Source organism: Trichosurus vulpecula, chromosome 4, assembly GCF_011100635.1.
Source record: "Trichosurus vulpecula isolate mTriVul1 chromosome 4, mTriVul1.pri, whole genome shotgun sequence".
Lineage (NCBI taxonomy): Eukaryota > Metazoa > Chordata > Mammalia > Diprotodontia > Phalangeridae > Trichosurus > Trichosurus vulpecula.
Genome location: NC_050576.1, coordinates 259,944,261 through 259,965,740, shown reverse-complemented (window position 1 = coordinate 259,965,740; position 21,480 = coordinate 259,944,261). Strand labels below are relative to the sequence as shown.

The 21,480-nt window shown below is 38.4% G+C and overlaps 1 protein-coding gene across 1 annotated transcript in view; it reads right to left on the bottom strand.

Moving 5' to 3' along the window:
• Window positions 1–14,014, bottom strand: part of ANKUB1 (ankyrin repeat and ubiquitin domain containing 1) — a 36,887-nt gene extending 22,873 nt beyond the window's left edge. Inside the window, exons 1-2 of the mRNA XM_036756842.1 lie at window positions 13,925–14,014; window positions 2,880–3,023 (exon numbers count right to left, since the gene is read on the bottom strand). Of these exons, the coding sequence (XP_036612737.1) occupies window positions 2,880–3,023; window positions 13,925–14,014 (234 nt within the window). The remainder of the gene's footprint in view (window positions 1–2,879; window positions 3,024–13,924) is intronic.
• Between the last annotated feature and the right edge of the window lie 7,466 nt (window positions 14,015–21,480).

Sequence of the window (21,480 nt, the reverse complement as noted above, 5' to 3'; positions counted from 1 at the left end):
CACTTAGAAGGATATTTTATTCATAGGCTAACTAATGTTTTCTGGCCCTGCCAAAAAACCAGTAAAGTGGCTTTTGTTTCTCTAAATTCTCAGAAGAATTCTTTAGAATCTAGGTGTGACCAGCTTCCTGGGAGAGCTTGTATCTGATTGGGTAAATAGCACCAAGGTTTGTATATGCAATTGTGCAATGCAGGACTATGCTTTGAGATATGGCATGCCTTCAGTCACCTGAGATAGATTAAGAAGTATACAGCTGGCAGAATGGCATTCTTTGAATGTCAGAATGTATTTGTGTGGTCCTTTTTTTGAAGAAATAGCTCCTGTTTGCCCATCTTGGGTTGTTGCCACATGTATGTGAGATTTTTCTGCCTTATAGCATTGGCTTATGTTATTACAGAACCTCAGCAAGGGCTCAGTCAAGGCTGAAGCTGGCATTGGCCAGTGTTTGTGAGTTGGATGGCAGGTGTTTTCTCAGACAGTGTGGTATTGTGCTGCATGAACCCAGTGACCAGAAAGGGTGTTAGGGTAGCTCTACAGAAGGGTGATGATTGGGATCAGCAAAAATTCCATGAAATATTGGGTGTATTCATTAAATTCTGTGTCTTGGCAAGATTCCATCCCTGGAGGCTAGAATATGGCCTCAGCTATCTTGCTTCTGCTGCTGCTGCTGCTGCTGGTCTGACTGTGGTCTGAGTGGGATCAGAGACTTAGTGCTAGAAGGGACCTTACTGATCAAGTCCAGCGATTTCAGGGGAGAGAATAGTTTTCATAGCTATAAGTGGCTCCAGAGATCATGGAGTCCTACCATCTCTTAGGGGATTATAGGATTTAGGGATGGAAAGGGCCTCCTTAGAGGTCATCTAAACTGAGGCTTTTCATCTGGGATCCACCAACCTCTAAGGGATCTGTGAATAGAGTTCAGGGATCCATGAACTTAGATGGGAAAAAAGAAAATCTTCATTTTCACTAATTTCTAAGTGAAATGATCATTTCTTTCAATTATGAATATAGGCAGCAAAACATTATTCTGAAAAGGGGGCCATTGCCTTCACTAGACTGATAATGGTATCTGTGACACAAAGAAGGGGAAGTACCCCTGTTCTAGCTCAACTTCCTTATTTTATAGATGACAAATCTGAGGCCCAGAGAGTTTGGAAGCCAATGTCACACAATGAGGGAGTCAGAGGGAATTGCATGAATGTAGTAGATATTCATAATAAAGACTGGGATATGGAACCTACCTACTTATTCAATTTTTTGTTCTGACCCCTAGCTTCATTTACATGTCAAGAAGACCTTTGGAGTAAGGTTAACCTTGTTACCCCAGGCTCCCACAAAACACTTGGGGTTTTTTTAAGGGAAAAAGTCTCCCCCTAAAACCTCATATTCAGTGATATAATAGGAGTTGCAAGGAATTTTCTAACCTCAAGTCAGAGAGTTGCTTGGGACAATGGACCCTGATCAGCACCAGAAAAAGAAAGTTAAAAGAATAGATTTAATCTTTGCCTGGAGTAGTCTGCTGTCTTTTATTAATTTCCTAGCTGGGTATGACAACCCTTGCCTAAAAGAGCATCAATCTGCCTTCATAAGGAAGAGATTTTCTGGCCATTTCAATTCAGCACCTGGGAGCAGAGAACAATAGGTGACCTTGAGGAACTGAAATATCACAAATATCAGAGAATAGCTTGTTGACAGATCACCAGTGATTCTTGGCAAAGACAATGTGCTGGGGAGTAGAGATACAGTATTTAACCAAAAGCAGCAAAGAGCAACAAAATAATACCATCAGAGTACATGAGCGGCTCTGTAGCATTGGAGTTTTAACATGCCTTGGCCACATAGGTTCTAGAGGTCTGTGAATTCCTGATGTGTGCTGACTGCATATGTTCTTTATGCTTCTCTCCACTAGTGGTATGGTAAGAGTATAGCCCATGTGTGCATGGGTTATCTTTGCTTTTCACCTCATTTGCTGTGATGTTTGATTAAATGTCTTGTTTTGAATTACTGTATCTTCTTGCTGGCTAATAAAAGTAAATGCAATACTGGGGGTTCATGAGCTAAGGTTTTTAGTGGATCTTGACCTGCAGAGTGTCTTAAACTTGGAATAACTTTTCTGAGCATCCACATGTGAGGAGAAGGGGACCAGGTGGTGGAGAACCATTGATATCAACAGTGATTAGGTTCTATATCATATGCATTTCAAGTACATCATTGGTTAAATCTTCCCCTGAAGTTCTCTGATATTTCTTCCTTTTGTTGAAGGTTGACCCTGGGTTCTTAAAAGCTATACCAGTGGAGTCCAAGCTCTGGCAGGCCCTCCCAAGAGTGAAAGATGTCGAGTATGGCCCAGTGACACGTTGTATGTAACCTGTCCAAGTTGGGAGAGGCTCATCACCAGTGTTACAGGGTGATGAATTTTTCAGCTATATCAATTCTCAAAGAACATCTACCAAGTCATAAAGGCTTTCAGTCCAAATGTTCAGAAAGACTGCTTACATCAAAGACAAAGGTAGATTGTTGAAATATTGAAGTGTACATTGGTTAAAAAGGGTTTTATGGGCCGGCCTGTAAAACTAACCATCATTTATAGAGTTGTTCCTAAGCTAAGAACTGCCCCAAATCAATTAGGGGACAAACAAGAGATCCTTCTACTTTGCAATTAACTTGCAAAAGACCTCTTCAAAGACCTTTTCTACTCACCGACTTTCCTTTAAGTGAACTTCTTATTCTTTCTAATTAGGTAACTCTTATGTGTGGAGATATATTTAGGAACTAAATATAGGTAATAATCATGACATTAGGCTTAGCTTAGGGAAATTATCTGTGATTTAGGGAAACCATGATATAGACAACTTCAGAAACTACTACTCTGATCATACCTTGACCATGCACTTGAGATTTGAACCAAGTGATATTCCTACATCAGCAAGACTCCAGTTATCATTTAGCACAGCTCCAGCATACATCAGTTGTAGATATCTCTTGCCTTGTTTATCCTCAGATAGTGGAATATGGAAGTAATCCTTTAAACAAATAATAAAAGAGTGTGAAAAATAAGATAATTCCAAGAAATTTCTAATAAAACTTCAAGTCAAAAATAGACATTAAAATGGAAAAAAAGAAAGAAAGCCTTAAATAGAAAAGAGATACATGTTTTCAAAACATTCAGACAGTTTATACCTAGAAAAAACAAAATTTGAGATAGTTATGGTGAAATGTGTAGCACTGTGGTATAGCAAACATATTGTCCCTGCATTAATACTTAGACTCAAATACTCAAACAGATCTGGGATCTAATCCATATGTATATTCCCTTCAGTGAATCAGATTGCAACCCACCCATGCCTATTTGTCCTATGTGACTTGTCCATGTCCTCCCTTTAGTTGGACAAAAGGAAGTCACTCCCTGTTCTGGGAGCTTTCCTCACTTCCTCTTGGCATTGGGAGGGTACCAGTAAAGCACACAGGCTATCTGTCCATCCTTCTCACTACCTAACAGACCATCTTTTTTCACTCAGATGTGTTCTTGACAACATCCTTTACTCTGGTTTTCCTTCAGAATTCCTAGTTTGTAATGTATTATGTCCTGCTTACAATAACCAGGAACCTTGGCGGTTGTCCTGTGTGTGATATTTAATCAATGTCTACAGTATTCTGTGATTCACACCTACCAAAGAATTATAGAATACTTGTATTAAAATTATGGGAGAATTTCAAAGAGAATTAGTTTTGATAATCTAAATTTAAGTATATAAATATATTAGGAAGGCAGAATTTATGATTTCAAAGAGAATCTCATATGTGCCTAAAAGGTCCGGAACCGCAGGATATAAGGAATTCTCTAGGCAGAAGGCAGGAGAACTAAAGCATGTATTTACACTCCACAATAACAAGCCCACAAACCAGCGTCCCCATTTTGATATTTTCATCAAAAGCTTCCAGGCCCAATAAGTCCGCCTCACAAGGGTAACCAGGAGGCCACAGAGAAGTGAGATGGTATAAGGCAAAATCGTATACATGCTTCCCCTCTACGGTAAGAAGATTACCCACTAGCCTCTAGTCAGCTCTGCTACCGGCAGCTCAGCTTCGGCTGTAGGTGTCTCTGGCTCCAACCGGAAAAGGAAAGGAGGATCTTCAAGCTGTCCTCTCCCCTCTTATAGAGTTTTTGACATCATCAAGCGCCGCCTGAACGACCAGGGCCGATTGGTTCTTGACTTGGCCCTTCCCCCTAGCGTAGACCACGTTAACACACTTCCCCTCAGCCAGCCCCACGACTCATCACACAGGAAGCTCTGGTCCTGCCCCAGAAGAGCAAGCCCCAGCATCCAGGGAAGCTCAACGAGGCAAGCTGAGTCATTCAAAGAAAACAAAGTCCATTCTGGCTACAATAAATGTACACACAGACATATATACCCATACAATAGTTAAATACAAACTGGTTTGGGAAGGAGGCCTCTAGCAGTTATGGTTAATAGAGAAGATTTCTTACACAAGATGGGAGCTAAGCTGCATCTTAAAAGAAAAGAGGAACTTTGAGAAAAGGAGGTGAGAGAAAGAGGGAGGGCATTCCAGGCACGGGGGATGACCAGTGCAAAAACTCAGAGATAAGAGATGAAGTGTTGTAAGGAACAAGGAAAAAGCCAGTTTGGCTAGATTGCAGAGTGTGGGAGAGACAGTAATGTCCAATAAGGATGAAAAATAGCTTGGGACAAGATTGTATAGAGCTTAGAAAGCTAAAGGAGTTACTCGGCCAGGCACATTGTATGCACATAAGAAATACTTTTTGAGAGACAAGAAGAAATTGAAGGAATAAGAATAGGCAAGGAGAAAACAAAACTATCCCTCTGCAGATGATATGATGAGAAACCTAGAGAATTAAATAAAAAATTAGTTCAAACAATTAACAACCTTCAGCAAAGTTGCAGGCTGTAAAATAAACCCATATAAATCATCAGCATTTCTATAAATTACCAATAAAATCCAGCAGGAAGAGATAGAGAAATTCTATTAAAGATAACTGCAGACAATAGAGTATTTCAGAGTCTACCTGCCAAGACAAATCCAGCAACTACATAAACACAATTATAAAATACTTTTCACTCAAAGAAAGTTCTAAACATCTGGAAGCATATTAATTGCTCATGCATAGGTGGAGCCAACATAGTAAAAATGACAATTCTATCAAAATTCTATCAAAAATATGACAATTCTATCAAAAATTTGCCTATTCAGTATCATACCAATCAAACTACCAAAAATTATTTTATCAAGCTAGAAAAAATAACAAAATTTATTTGGAGGAACAAAAGGTTGAGAATATCGAGGGAATCAGTTTTATTTTAAATGTGAAGGAATGCAGCCTAGTGTACCAGATTTCACAATATATTGCAAAGAGGTGATCATCAAAAACAATGGTGCTGGTTAAGAAATAGAGTGGCAGATCAGTAGAATAGATTAGGTACAAAATTGACAGTAGTAAATGATGATAATAATCTGTTGCTGTTCATTTTAAAGTCATGTCTGACTCATTGTGACCCTATTTGGGGTTTTCTTGGCAGAGATCCTGGAGTGATTTGCCATCCTTCTCCAGCTCATTTTACAGATGAGGAAACTGAGGCAAAGAGGGTTAAGTGACTTGCCCTGGGTCACACAGCTAAAAAGTGGCTGAGGCCAGATTTCAATTCAGGAAGATGAGTCTTCCTGACTCCAGATCTGGTACTCTATTCACGAAGCACCACCTAGCTGCCCAACAGATAGCAATCTAATTTTTGATAAACCCAAAGATCCAAGATTTGGGGACAACAACTCACTATTTGACAAAAACTTCTGGGAAAACTGGAAAGCAGTTTGGCAGAAGCTAGACATAGATCAGCATCTCACACCATATATCAAGGTAAGGTCAAAATGTGTACATGATTTAAACACAAGGGGTGATTTTATAAGCATATTAGGGGAGCATGGAAAATTGTATGTCAGATTTATTGGTAAGGGAAGAGTTTATGACCAAACAAGAGATTGAGAGGATCATGGGAAGTATAATGGACAATTTTAATTACATGAAACTAAAAAGAGTTTGCACAAACAAAACTGATACAGCCAAAATTAGAAGGAAGGCAGGAAACTGGGAAAGAATTTTTATAGCAAATTTCTCTGATAAGGCCTCATTTCTTAAATAACTGAGTCAAATTTATAAAAATAAGAACCCTTCTCCCATTGGTAAATGGTCAAAAAATATGAACAGGCAGTTTTCAGAAGAAGAAATCAAAGCTATCTATAGTCATATGAAAAAATGTTCTAAATCACTATTGATTAGAGAAATACAAACTAAAATGACTCAGCAGCACCACCTCATACCTATCAGATTGGCTAATATGACAGAAAATGAAAATAAATTTTAGAAGGGATGTTGAAAAATAGGGACACTAATGCACTGTTGGTGGAGTTGTAAATTGGTCCAACCATTCCGGAGAATGATGTAGAACTATGGCCAAAATTTGGATATCAAACTACATACCTTTTGATGATGCAGTAATACTGCTACTACTCAGGTCTTCCTGACTTTTGCCCTACAGCTATATTTACCGTACCACCTAGCTACTATTAGGTGATAGAAAAAAATGCATCATGAAAAAAAGTAACTCATTGAATTCAATAATGTGTTTTCCCCAGAAATTGTTTTCTTTCCTTTTAGATCTCTGTTCTCTAATAAGATTTATTCTAATGGATATGATAGTAATCATTCATATAAGACTATAACTTGTTTATATAGCACCCTCTGGTTTGCAAAGTGCTTTGCTCACATTAACCCTCTGATATCAACCATACAATTTGTATGTATGTTTTATATTGTAATTTTACATGTACACAACCATACATATTATCCCCTCCTTTTTTTTTCACAGATTCAAAAATTAAGGTTCAAATATGTCAAATTACTTTGCCATAAACACAAGGTTACCAAGCATCAGAGATGAGATTATTACCCAGGCCTCCTTACTTCAAGCATACCTTCTAGCATACAACACAATATAACAAACATCTATCAAGTGCCTACTACGTGCTAGACATTATGCCAAGTATAACAGGCTGCCTCTTAGGAAGAAGTATAATCTTATGCTTTCCATGTATAGGATTTAGGGCTAGATAACATTTCATATTATAACCAGTAGGTGTTGCTATGAAGAGTCAAGTTGGCCAACTGGTACTTGCTCCTTTCTACTCCCTCCACCCCTTTTGGAAGGAATTGGAGCAATACCCCCCAGACCATTCCTATCTCTTCCCCAGACCAGGGCCAGTTCAGGATGTGATTATCTCTTTGGTCACCATCTTTTCTTCCCAGTCCCCCTTTCAAGTTCAAGGTTGGAGATTTCATCAGCCACACTATGTTACAATATTTAGTTTGCTTTTAATCTAGGGGCAATATAATGGCCCTCATGTCTATCTGGCTCCATTCAATGAAAAATGATAAATAGAATCGTAAGACTGAAAAGCCCCCAGTTAGGATAATTCCTGCATTTTGACCTAATATTTAAATTGGCTGTATTTCCAAGTAACCCCTGGCTTTCTCCATTCTTTTTTTCTCAGCACAGATTTGGCGGGGAGGTGGGGAGTGTGTGTGAAGGGAGGAATAAGTCTTTATACAGTGCCTACTGTGTACCAAATACTATGCAAAGTGCTTTACAAAAATTATCATATTAAGTATCTAGATGTATAATGCAAGCTCTCATGACTATGCGTGGGTATGTTCATGAAACAAAGATAATGTAAAGGAAACAGTTTAGATAAAAAGTAACGAGAAAAAAATCTGTAACAGCTCCTCTTATCAAATAGACATGTAGAGGGGAAGCAGGAAAAGGATAGATATTCTTGAAGAAATGATTATAAGGGAAGGGAATAAGTATTTATTAAGCTTATTAAGATTGCTATTTTATTATTAATAAGTACTTACTAATATATTTATTATCAGAAGCTTCAGTTCTAATCCTTTGTTCCAAGGCACCTTCAGGAAGCCAGCCACACACTGTGATCTCTTCCCTCTTTGTCACAGATCAGTTCCCCCCTCTCTTAGAGTCTTTTTATGATTAAAAAAAAAATCCCTCCTATATCTAAATTTTAAAGGTTTTTTTTCAAAAAAGCATAAATGGGTGTTGTACTTTATTGAAGGTTTTTTACGCATCTATTGAGATAATCATATGGTATTGAATGTTTTTGATTTTAATATGATTATGTTGATTGTTTTCCTAATATTAAAACATCCTTGCATCACTTATTTAAATCCATTTTTATCATAATGAATGTCTTCTCTTTCTATTTGATCACCCATAACTCCTCCACTTTCATTTTTCTCTTTAGCTCAGCTCATTAGATAATTGGCAGGGGGCTGAAAACAGTGTCTTTCTCACTGTCTCTTCTGCTTATCCCATTTAGTCCCAGGTCCTTCTTCACAGTGTCCCCTTCCTTCAGACTAAATTCCCTTTTTCAAAACTGTTGGATGTGACTCAAGTCCACCTCCCAGCTCAAATATTTGGACTCAACAGTCCAAATAAATCTCTCTTAGGGCTGAGAGGAAATACTTGACCCTTTGAACCACCTATTCTAGAATTCTAGTTAGTTCTCTAACCTGTATTACTGTATAAAAAATATTTGGGGAGTACACTGGATCGTAATCTCAATATTAGTCAACTGTGCAACATGGTGGCCCCAAAAGCTAATGTCATCTTGGGATACATTAACAGAAGCATAAGGAATAAGCTCTGCTTTGTGTGGTATAGGGAGGATACCTAGGAGCAATAGATAGCAAGTGCAGAGAGGAAGATTTTGGTTTGATAGAACAAAATTATTCCCCCAAATTAGAGTTATCTGAAATTAGTGTTAGTAAACCCTCACAAGAAGGCTTCCAGAAAAGCCTGGAGCACCATTTGTTGGACATGTGGTAGAGAGAGTTCTTATTTAGGTGTGAATTGGGCTGCTTGGTCTCTGAGGTTCTTCCCAACTCAGAGAGATCTTATGATTCCTTGATTTGGTGGTTCACTGAGATCACAGACCCATCAAAGCAGCCAAGTATATAGGAAACACTGCTAAATTTGGGAGGGTTCTGAGTACTAGGTAGAGGATACTGGTGGATGGGGATCAGGAAAAGCCTCAGGATTTGAAGGCAGCTTATCCAAAGTTCTGGGAGACAGGAGAGGGAATGTTATATATAGGGAATAGCAAGTAAGCCTGGGAAAGTTGAGAACATGAAGATGTGAAACCTTCCTGTAAAGATAAGCTGAAGGCAGATTGAGAAGGGTTTTAAATGTCAAATAGAAGAGGTTGTGTTTTATCCTAGAAGCTAAAAGGTGTTGTTTGTCCTTTCTTCTTGAAGAGGACCATGACTTCAGGAAGGTGATTTCATGACTTGCAAGTGAACTAGATTTAAGTGAGGCAGGGCTGTGCAAAGTCACCAGCCTCACTCTCTCCTCTGGGGCCATCTGAGTCCAGTGGCAAGATACAGATCTGGACATTTGGAGATGACCCTTTTAAGGTAAGGTCTTAGTTTGTCTGAAGCAACAAAGCCCATTCAGGGATTGAGACTAAATAAGAAATAAGGCAAAAAAAATGGCCTCTTTTACCTATTACAAAAAATCAGTCTGGGAGGGGAAGATCCTCAGGGTTTCTAGCCAAAACAGAAACAACAGCTATTTACATTCACTTGGAACCATCAGAACCCCAAAAATGACCAAGTGAGGCTTTGTCAGGGTCCTATTGTTGGTGAATCAATGAGAGTCAGAGTGATTTAGGTTTAAAGCTGTCCTTAAAAGAGAAATCTAGCCTGTAGGCCTCAAGATATCTAGCAAAGTTTCAGCACAAAATCAATATTCCTTTGGGCAGAACACCTGCAGGTGAGGGTATGATACCCTATGTACAGGGTGTTCCTAAAGTCTGGACACATAGGCAAAAATGCATATTTTCAAGAAATGAAATGAATGAAATTTTCAACAACATTTTATTTAATTGGAATATTAACAAATAACATCTTCAATATGGTTTATTATTTGTGATGCAAAGGTTGATGTGCTTTGCAAGATTCACATGAACTCGATGCAGTAACTCCACATTGCCATCAATTTTAGTACATTCACTCTTTATGCGTTCAATCAAGTGTGTTGCATCTGTGATTTTCATTGAGTACGACTTCTCCTTTAGCATACCTCAGAAAAAGAAGTCAAGGAGGCTAAGGTCTGTTAATATTCCAAATATTTCAAAATATGCATTTTTGCCTGTGTGTCCAGACTTTGAGAATACCTTGTATATAGAGGGAAATCAGGGAGTGAAAAGAGGGAAGGAGAAGAGGAAGAGGAAGGAAGGAAACTAAATAGGAAGCCATAAAAGGTCCCTGAGCAGGGCATTAATGTGGTCAGACCTGTACTTTAGGAATATCAACCAATGTTTTAGCTGCCTGAAGGAGACTATTTAGGAAAAGGTTGCAATAGTTTAGGTGAGAAGTGATAAAGCCCTCAAATTCAGTGGTGGTTGTCAGAGTAGAAAGATAGGAATGGTTGGAAGAGATGTTGGGAAGGTGGAAGTGACAAGACATGACAAGTATTTGTAAATGGGGTGGTGCAGTGGATGGAGCACTGGCCCTAGATTCAGGAGGATCTGAGTTCAAATCTAGCCTCAGCCACTTACTAATTGTGTGACCCTGGGCAAGTCATTTAACCCCAACTGCCTCCCAAAAAAATTGTAAATGGAGGTGGGGAAAAGGAAAGGTCATAAATGCTTACTGATTGATATGAAAGAATTTAGCTGTGCAAGGCTTAAGAACTCTGTGAATTTCACCTTTCTGAAGCTTAAGATTAGACTTAATGACTTTGAAATAAAAGTGAAAAGTCTGAGTCAGCATCCAAAATGTTCTTCTATGTTAAGTAAGTCATATTGGCAAGCACATCCATTGATTCCCAGTGCAGTCACCCTAGATCAAATTCTCCCACCTTGGACTAAGACCCTTGCAACAGCCTCCTAACTGGTTTCCTTGACTTCATTCTATCCTGTCTTCTATTCATCCTTCAAGTAGATACCAAAGAAGGTTCCTAATCCATAGAAATTTTCACTCCTAACTCAAAAACTTCGAAAACCACCATTATAATGAATTTTTTAAAAACTCCTTAATCCGGTATTCCAGGCCCTCTATAATCTTCCTCCAAACTTCCTAGAGCCTTATTTCACAACACCACCACCTAATAAATTTTATGCTTCAGCCAAACTTGGTTACATTCCCATTCTGACTACCCCTTCCCCTGTCCCAGGGACATCTCCAGGCATTCTGGTCTTTACCTTGCCACTGACCCAGATGGCTGCAGAGGAGAGAGTGAGGATAGTGACTTTGCACAGCTCTGCCTCACTTAAATTCAATTCACTTGTAATTCATGGCATCATCTCCCTGATGTCATGGTCCTCTTCTTCAAGAAGGAAGGATGAACAACAACCCCTGCCCCAAATTATACATTTATTTATAGGGTCTCTGTTTCAACATGGGAAATGAGTCTTGGGCAATGGGTCTTCTCTCATATCTCTTGCTTGCTGAAGTCCTTCCAAGTTTACACATCCCTTTTCGGGAGCCTTCCTTAATCACCTGATCTAAAAATGACCCTCGTTAAACCTTTCATGACATTCTATTTCTCCCACTTCTCACCGCCTTTTAGACTGGATTGGATTCAAGGCCAAACATTGCAATTGCTCGCTAGACAGCTTCACCTGGCTTTAGTAAAGCTGTTTTTATAATTCTTCTGGTATCTATGGGAATACCAAACTGGTTATTTCCCATACTGGGTCACCTGTTTATTGACACAGCTTATTGTGTGCTTGTGGAATCTCTTTATTAGGGCACCTCCAGTTATTCAGGTGACTGAACTCTCAGTGGTAGACCCTGACCAGTAAAGCTAGGGTCAAGGTGGCAGAAGGGAAAATGCTTGGGTAGAAGTCCTCTTCTGCCCAATTTGAATATTTAAACATTACTGTCCCTAAATTGTGGTCAGCTAAGTGGCACAGTGGATAGAGCACCAGACCTGGAGTCAGGAAAACCTGAATTCAAATGTGGCCACGTACACTTACTAGCTGTGGGACCCTGTGAAAGTCGATTAACCCTGTTTGCCTCAGTTTCCTCATCTGTAAAATGAGCTGGAGAAGGAAATGGAAAATTATTCCAGTATCTTTGCCAAGGAAACCCCAAATAGGGTCATGAAGAGTTGGATGTGATTGAAACTACTGAACAACAACAACAAACCACTAAATTAAAAAAAAAGAATGTTTGGAATAAACATTGTGTAAATCACAAGCCTAGTTAATTTACTTGCCTTTCATAAGCACCTGAGGTCAGTCGAGACCTTAACAGGGGCCCAGTTTTGACAATGGCAGTGAAGAGAGAAGTATGGGTAGGCCCGAGGTCCTCTCCTCAGGTTGTCCAATTCAACAAACATCTAATTAGCACCCTCTATGTATAAGGTATTGTGCTTTTTAAAGAAAAATAAGATGGTTCTGGCCTTCATGAACTTAACAATCCTAATCAAATCACCAGTACATGTGATGCACTATTTCCAATGGGATCAAATTCTACTTTCTCCCAGGAAATGCACTACTGGGTCATCATGTAACTTATTTACTAAGGGGCTTCTTTGAGGCCTGGCAATCTCAGGCCTATTCTTGAAGTTCTGCTTGTTACATTTCCCTGAAGTGTTTGTCTGATCCGGACAGCCCCAGTCACAACTCAGACATTTCCTAAAGAAAAGCAGTGAGTTGAATTTTGTTCTGGTCAAAAAGGCCTTACTTTGTTCAGTTACCTCTCTGACTACTTATTTCAGACTGAGCTAAAGAGTTAAGGCCCTACCCCACACCAGGCTAGGCAAATTTTTCATTAAAATGTATTGAGGCTGTCTTTGAGACTTTGAGACCAATGGACCATTCTATCAGTATAGTACAAAAGCCAGGGCCTCCTCCTCCTTTGGGCTTCTGACTGGATGACCATCATGGGCAACACCTAGGCAGGTTAGGTTGAATCAACAGAATCAATGCTGGGTCCTTGCTGGATTTCTTTCCCTTGCTCTGAATGTCTTTTCCCTGCTGTCCTTTGTTGAAGGTCCAGTCAGATGTGCCTCCCATGTCTCATTTCAGTTTTGACCTTGAGCTACCAGTCAGAGTTGCTCAATTCATCACAAGAAGCATAACTTTAGAGAGCTAATAGTAAAACATGCCTCAATGTGGAATGAGGCACACATTGTCAGACACAGCCAATGAGTTGATTTGTTTTGCTAAGCATGCTAATTTGCTATAAGTAAGGGCTCCTTTGTGTGTGTGTGTGTGTGTGTGTGTGTGTGTGTGTGTGTGTTGGGGAGGGGAGTCATTATAAAGTGACAATGATGTAGAAATAAAAAAGAGCATCAATAAAACATACAAACTTTTTTTTAAAAGGTATATGGCAAGTAGAAAATTTGAATTTCTCACATTTTCAATTTTCTGTTTATTGGGAAGGAAAATTTAGAAGGCAACTAGAGTGCCACAGAGTGCTGAGGTTAGAATCAAGAAGACTTGAATTCAAATCCTGTCTCAGGCACTTCGTGAGCTGTGAGACCCTGGGCAAATCACTTAAATTCTTAGCCTCAGTTTCCTCATGTATAAAATGAGAAGAATTGGATTCAGTGTTGTCCAAGGGCCCTTCTGGCTCTCCACCTGGCTATCTCTACAGTACTTCCCTCAAAGGGTAGTGTTGAAACCAAAATGAGATAATGTTTGTAAAGTGATTTGAAAATTTTAAAGCACTCTAGAAATGTCTGTGGTCATTATTTTTTTTTTCCAAGAATGCCAAAGTCTGTTCATACACCGCATTTCATGAATCTTAAATGACAAAGGCAAACGAATCAGCATTTCATAGGTTAACCGATGAAGCACTTACCTTTATCATCAGCTTCACAGCTCTTACTGTGTCCTCTGCCAAAACATCAAAAGGTTCAAAAGATCCCTCAAAAGAGATGAAAATCCTCATTTTATAATTGCCTGTTTAAAAAAAGAAAAAACAAAAGATCTTGCTGAACTAACAAAACACACTTGCAAAAGTCTTCCTTTACACAATTGAGGGCAAAAATGATAGCCAGCTGCAGCTATAAATATCTAGCCACAAAGCTTAGCTTCTCTTCCAAAAGGACTGATTTGCCAAGGAAAGTCCCACAGTACCAGGCGACCGCAGACAGTAGTTACATTGTTCTGGAGTGGACCAAAGGGAGCAGACCAAAACCATCCTGTGCTCAGATTAAGGGAACCTACTGAATTCTCACTGGTGAAAGCAAGTCTGAACCACCTTTTAGTGCACAAATACAAACACTGCCTGCCCAAATTTCACTGATATTATAATAAGTGACACCTACTTGTTCTTGGCGTCCTACTTGCTGGTGGAGAACAGCGAGCTGATCACCAAATCCTTGGAGAATGACAGGGGATGGAAGGATACATGCCAACCATCAGCCTAATTCTTGGTTGATTTTGTTGACTGGGGTAATCCTTAAAGTACTCTGTAAATAACTCTGAGCCAAAGCATTCTAGTTTCCATAACAACTTTGCACACTTCATTCCCGGACATTTCTAAGCTTGGTTTTTTTTTTTTTTTTTTGCAGAGGGCAGAACAGTGACGCCTTACACCAAGGAGATGAATGTGTGGGCAAATGATTCTATTGTTTCCTCTGCCCATCTCTGCACAGTGGAAGCTGCCATTTAATAACACAATATTACTCTGTGTTTCCTCCTGCGCTTTTCTGGATGGTTCAGTATTTATAAGACTTAGTACACTGAACCATTGTTATCTCATTCATCTTCAGAACCCTACTGTGATGTTAATAGAAAGTGTTTTCAACTCTATTGTATAAAGAACCAAGAAAAAAAGCAAAGCTAGGGAGTTACCCAGGTTCGTATACAGTAAATAAGTGCTATTTGTTAGAATTGGAGCAGTTGCATACCTGTGGGTAGTATTGAGACAAGGTTATAAGGTTAGGCCTTCAGTGGAAAACACATGGAATAGATAAGCGGTGTACATGATTTAAACCTGACAACTGCCTATTTTCAGGGAATTTACTCTTAAGAATTATATACATAGGTAATCATTCATTAACTGGCTAGAAACTCCACTTTTTGGGTCTTAATCATTCACTAACTGGCTAGAAATTCCACTCTTTGGGTCTTAAAGTCACAGTAAAGAGGATAAAATCATCTCCAAAGTTTCTAACAATCTTTTCATCTCTATATTTCTAAAAAGTCTTTTTATTTTTATTTTTCACCCATACTACACAGAGATTGAAAGGAGACAGAAAAAAATCTCTTTAATCATTGAGAATATGTCATTTTGGTCGGTTCATTCCTATAGGTTGTAGGAATAGATCATAAATATACCATGGGACATCAAAACTCAAAAGAATATTTTCATTAAACGTTCCAAATGTTAAAGGTTTTGCTTTTCTTTAAAAATCACATAGAGGTCCTTTAGATATGAAATAGACAATTCTCCCTATCCTCATTTTACATAGGAGTTATAATCCAGGCTCTGGAGTTTATTAATTCAGTAACTTTGGGCAAGGGAAGGAAATAAGCTCAAATCTTTACCAATATTATCTCATTTGGGTTACTTAAAAGTTCTCATTTATATAATGCTTGAGAGAAATTAATATTATACTATCATATTAATAACTAATAATTAATTTATGATCCATCCTTTTCCCTCTTATTTCCATTCAAACCCAACTCCAGAAAAGATCAGTCAGCTCAGAAGGGCATGCCTGAGTGATGAGATTGCCACCAGACATCAAGGCACATAGAGGACCCAACCCAGCTAGGAGACCTAATTTCTGCTTAGAGTATAAACAGAATCCAAGTTTGGGCCAGCCTTTGCCTGGAGGAAGAACTCCCTGTTCTTGTTCTCCTACATTAGAGTTTAGAGCAACTCAGCTCATGTAGGAGAAAACTAATTAGAGAGCTGTGGATGGAGGTAGCTTCTGCTTGCCCAGAAACCTTGAGGCTGCTGAGTCTCAAGATCAAGCAGGAAGAGCTGAAGACTTTTAACCTTCCTCCTTATTAAATGTCCACCAGTGTGGGCTGATTTTCACTAGTCAGGGGAGTTCCCTTTCAGAAAGGATTTAAGGCATTTCAGGACCTTCCTTGGCTTCTTTGGTTACTACTGACCATCAATTTATTAATTACCAGATAGCCTATTAATAAATTGATTATTAATTACTCAGAAACTCAGGATTTTCAGTCATTTCATGCTGAAGGTGTTTTCATATTGTCAAAACCAGGAAGATAGGGCAATTATCTGTGGGGTAGGAAAGAAATAGCTATTCTCATTATCCCCAATAAGGAAATAATCTTTTCTTGCCCTCTGAGACTGCCATAGCTAACTTATAAAAGTGCTAGCACAGGCTTCTGGGTTGCAGTTACCAAACCGAGTCTAATATTAGAGAGGAAGAATGTAGGAAGAACGAAAGGGTCAGATGAGATTTCTTTATGGCTAAACACCATCTCCCTTGGAAGCCTGGTTTCCTTTTTGTGTCTGTGTTTGTTCTTTCTGTTTTGTGTGGCCTTGGGGACAGTCTTGTGCAGTGGGTGGTACTATAAGCTGCTTGTGGTCTTAAGGCAAAGCATATACCAATGTGACTGACCAGAAATGATACTATAGCACAAGATCAGAGAGAACTGTGTCCTTAAAAATGTATTTTTGAGTCCTGTATTTCTTTCAGGTATACCTGTATCTGAAGCATTGGGATTCTTTGCAGTCAAAGGCTATAGGACCTTTGCATGTCTCTGCAACAACCTGTGAAGTAAGTAGAGCACACATTATTATACTTATTTTATTATCTATATTATCCTTATCCTTAGTTTATGAGGAGACTGCCCTTAAGAGGTTCAGTGAGGCAGCTATAGTTTAGGGCTTTTGAATATTAAAGTTTAGACTCTGTTACTCATCCTTCAGTCTGAGGAGTCCAGGGCAAGCTCTAGTATTCTATGCTGCTACTTAACTTCCTTGAGCATCAGTTTATTTGTTTATGAAATTGGAATAAAACCACTTGCCTTACCTACCTCATAAGGTTGTTGTGAGGATCAAATGAAATAATATATGTGAATAGTCTTGCTATATAAATGTGTTATTATTATTATTGTATTCCAAACTGTTTCAGACTCCAAAATTACACCCCTCCCCTAATCAAATCTTTCACTCCCTTAGTGCTGCTAGCCTTATTTGATGTTAACAGGAGGACCAACCCACTGAACTAATTTGTGCAAATTTATAAATGAGTGAAAGCTCATTGTAAATTGTGTAGGAATGACAACAACTTGTACATAGCTACACAAATTCAGGACAAAAGTCACCAACTTTATTCCTCCCTTTCAGGATAGCTAGTAAAGTGTCAGGGTAATCTGCATGGCCCTGGCACAAACAGGCTGGGATTTCATAGAACCTTAAAGGGATTTATTCACATTAAACTAAGTATCAAATGGTCTTGGGACAATTCCCATTGAGAAATAAATGAAGTCAAAAAAATAGATTTAACCTAAGGGACTGATATACTGGCAGAGTGTCTTTGTGGGCTCTGACTCACAAAAGAGCTGAAATAACTCTGAGTCTATGGGCAGGCTCATAAAAGAACAATAAACACTTGCCTTTGCTAAATAAACAACCTAGCAGTGATTCAGTAGAAAAGCAGCAATGGAAGCTCAGTGGAGAAAATAGCCCAGCTTAATATATCAGTAGCTTCTTGGAGGAAATATAAAGTTAAAAATAAAGGAAGAAAAAATGTTATTTAGCATTTACTATATGCCAAAGATTATGTAAAGTGCTGGGGATACAAAAGTGAAGATGGTTCCCAATAAGGAAACAATCATTTCTTGCCTTCTGAGATTGTCTGTAGCCAACTTATAAAAGTGCTAGCACAGATTTCTGGGCTGGAGTTCCCAACTGGGTCTTGCACTAGAGAGTTTATTGTCTTGATAGTACAAAGAATAAGGGGGAATGAAAGGTAAGATTTCTTTATGACCAAATACCATCACTCTCAGAAGTCTGGTTTCCTAGGTGGCAAATTTTTTGTGTCTGTGTTCTTTTGTGTTTTGTGTGGCCATGGGTGAAAGTGAAGACAGTCTCTTCTATCAAAGGACTTATATTCTAATAAGGGGAGACAACATATAAAGGGGAAGGGTGGTCAGGGAAGAGTATGTTCATTTGGGAAATTATAGAGATGATGAGTGGAGTCATAGAGGAGTAGAGAGACAGAACCTTGCTAGTAGCATTGGCAGTATTTATTTGATTATGGTTTGGGGAAGCAATAAAGGACAGCTTTGGTGGTGAGAGGCATCCCAACTGTGATACAACCTTAGGAGCCTCTGCCCAGGAAATGTACATTGTCTAAACTTCTACCCATGTCTTCTACTGGGGGCCATCTCCATTCCTCTTGATCTATATCTTGCTGCTGGACCCAGATGGCTCCAGAGGAGAAAGTGAGGCTGGTGACTTTGCACAGCCCTGCCTCATTTAAATCCAATTCACTTGCAAGTCATGGCATCATGTTCTTGATGTCATGGTCCTCTTCAAGAACAAAGGACAAACAACAACAATCTATGACTTCTATCTCTGCAGATCTTGGCTTGGTAAAAAGCCACCACACAATGTCTCCCCATGACTTCAAAGAAAATTTTGGGCACTTCCTTAATACATTTATTATTTATTTCTATTGAGTTATGTACAGGGCTTGGTCATCCTAATAGACTATAATTTCCCTGAAGGTAGGGACCTTCTTAGTTATCTATATTTCTCCTCTATCTCTAGTACTGTCTATACTTAAGAAATGTTTATTGAATTGAATTAATACCCCCTGGAATTTTTTTTCAAAGGGAAGCCTCTTCAGGCTAAATAAATTTCAGTCAAACTCTAGAGCAACATATGCATTGGCAGGAGTTCATCACAAAGACCAATCTACCTTGTCTAGGACTGTGCCCTCAAGTTAGTTCCATGAAGCCAGATCTTCTCTTTTGCGTGGGTCATGGACTCCTTTGGTCATCTTGTGAAATCTTTGGATGCCTTTTCAGAATGAAAAAGGAAGGAAATGATAAATTTCATCCAAAGATTAATGAAAAGAGAGATGTAATTTTCTTCCTATTCAAGTTCACAGACCCCCTAAAACTGTTTAGGTCTATAACCCCCAGTTAAGAACTCCCATCTTATACAATTTCTATTTGTCATGGCTTCTTCTTTTTCTCTACTCTGAACTCACACAGTAACAGCTGTGAATTTGAGGGATAGGGTAGGGCAGTAGCAGAATGTTTGTTTGTTTGGGGCAACCTTCATCATCACCCCAAATGCCATGTTCAGATTCTTCCTTTGCTCATTTTTTATGCACAATATGCTCTTCCTAAGGAATAAATGAGAACACAAAAGAATTTTTTTTAATGTGTCATCTCTTCCTGGTTTACTTGACTCCAAAGAGAGAAAGTAAAGTCAACAAGGAGATAGCAATAAAGATATTTTGAAATGGGAGAAGGAAAAAGGCTTTGTACATTAACAATTTTTTTTGTCATAAGCTTAGCAACCATTCAGAAATACAAATAACCAATTATACCTACAAAATAAGTAATTTCATCTCACATAAATCATGTGGAACCTCACTCCACCTTTTAGAAATATTAAGAAAGCACTTAAAAATTATCTTAGTCTGAAGCCTTTGCACTAATCAGAAAGAGAAATCTTTATTACTCTTTAACTATCAATTCTGAATCATTGTCCTGCTCCCCTCTCTCCAAATCAAGTACATGAAGGATTCATCCCTGTATGTAATTGAGATGGTGACCAAGCAAGAACAATCAGGGGGCCATGGACCTTTGACTGATCCACTTGAAGGGAAAAGAGTAATAAATCACCTCTTTTTCCATTTCCTGAAGGAACTGGGATATTGATCAAAAGCCAAAGGTATCTTTTGACTACTTCATGTAACCATTAGATTGTAAGTTTCTTGAAAGCAGGGACTATTTTTTGTTTTTGTCTTATTGCATTTATTTATTTATTTTGGTATTCCCGTGGCTTAGCATAGTGCCTGGCACATAGTAGGCACTTAGTAAATATTAGTTGACTGACTGACTGGCCTGTGACCAGCTTCTGGAGAGTCCTTGAAAGGAATGGCCAAGAAGGATTTGTGTGGTTTTAGGAGAATGATTCTCCAGGGTTATTCTGGAGAGATCAAAGTACTATTTTCTATTAGATGAAGTAGAATGTTAACCCTGAACTGTGAAATATTGTGGGATTTTCCTTGTTCTTTGTTTAAGAATCCTGTAAATATTACTTAAGAAGTATCTGTCAAAGACACGTCAGAGGGCACGAGGGGACTCTGCCAGTTTGGACATTTCTCTCCAAGCAGAAAAATGCTTGAGTTTGGAATAATGTCAAATTAATTAAAATTGTTTCAGGCAGGCTCATACCTGAAACACAGACCACTATATTCAAATCCGCAGCATTTAGCACCAAGCAAATTAACAGAAAGTGATCAGAAATGTGTTTTCTTTTATTTTTTTATTTATGAATTTATCGAACATCAACAATCACAAATATTTCCATAGAGTAGAAAAAGAGGACTGTATATGAAACTACATAACTACTATATGTAGCGTGTTGTTGTGCTTGTTTTTAAGTATAGAATATATTTAGTAGGGTTGTGCTAACTCTGCCCTACTTGCTTCTGTCCCTTCTGAACTTCATTCTGTTGAGAAAATGCTACAAAAGTGACTCAAGTTCAGATCGCTGAACCCTAAAAAGGGTTTCGTTTTTCTTTTTTAGCAAATTCAAGCCTTTGGGAAAGTAAAGGGAATCACATTGCCATATTCTGCAGGTTTCCTATCTTCTCTGTTCCTTTTCAAGGTTGTTGGAGGTGGCATTACCTTTGGCTTTCTTTTCTTTTTTATATATCATAGCACAAATATTTATTATTACATTTATACTAAATCACAATTATATACTATTATATATTATAATAAATATAATATTGATATTCATCATGTAGTCAGTGGTGCTGTTATATATAGTACTGGCTCTGATAATAGAATGAGAGGAAGAACTAAAGTCGCTATGGCAGCAGAGGGCTTATTGAGAGATCATCAAGCCCAGTAATAGTGAGACAAGATTGTAGCTACTGGATGTTTGGCTCAATGATTGATACCTACAACTTTTTTGGTTTTTACTAAAATTCACTAGTAACTTTTGTTTCCTTTGAAGTATTTCAGAGTATTTCTAGGGAGGCAAAGAGTTGAAAAAAGATATGTGTGTATAGACACACATGTGTATGTATATATACACACATGTATCCACACAAATGTATATATGTATTTACACACATGTATATATGTATATATTTATGTATATATACATGCATACATGTGTGTGTCTCCATCTCTACTGGTACATTCAAAATAATTAAGGAAGGGAATTAACGA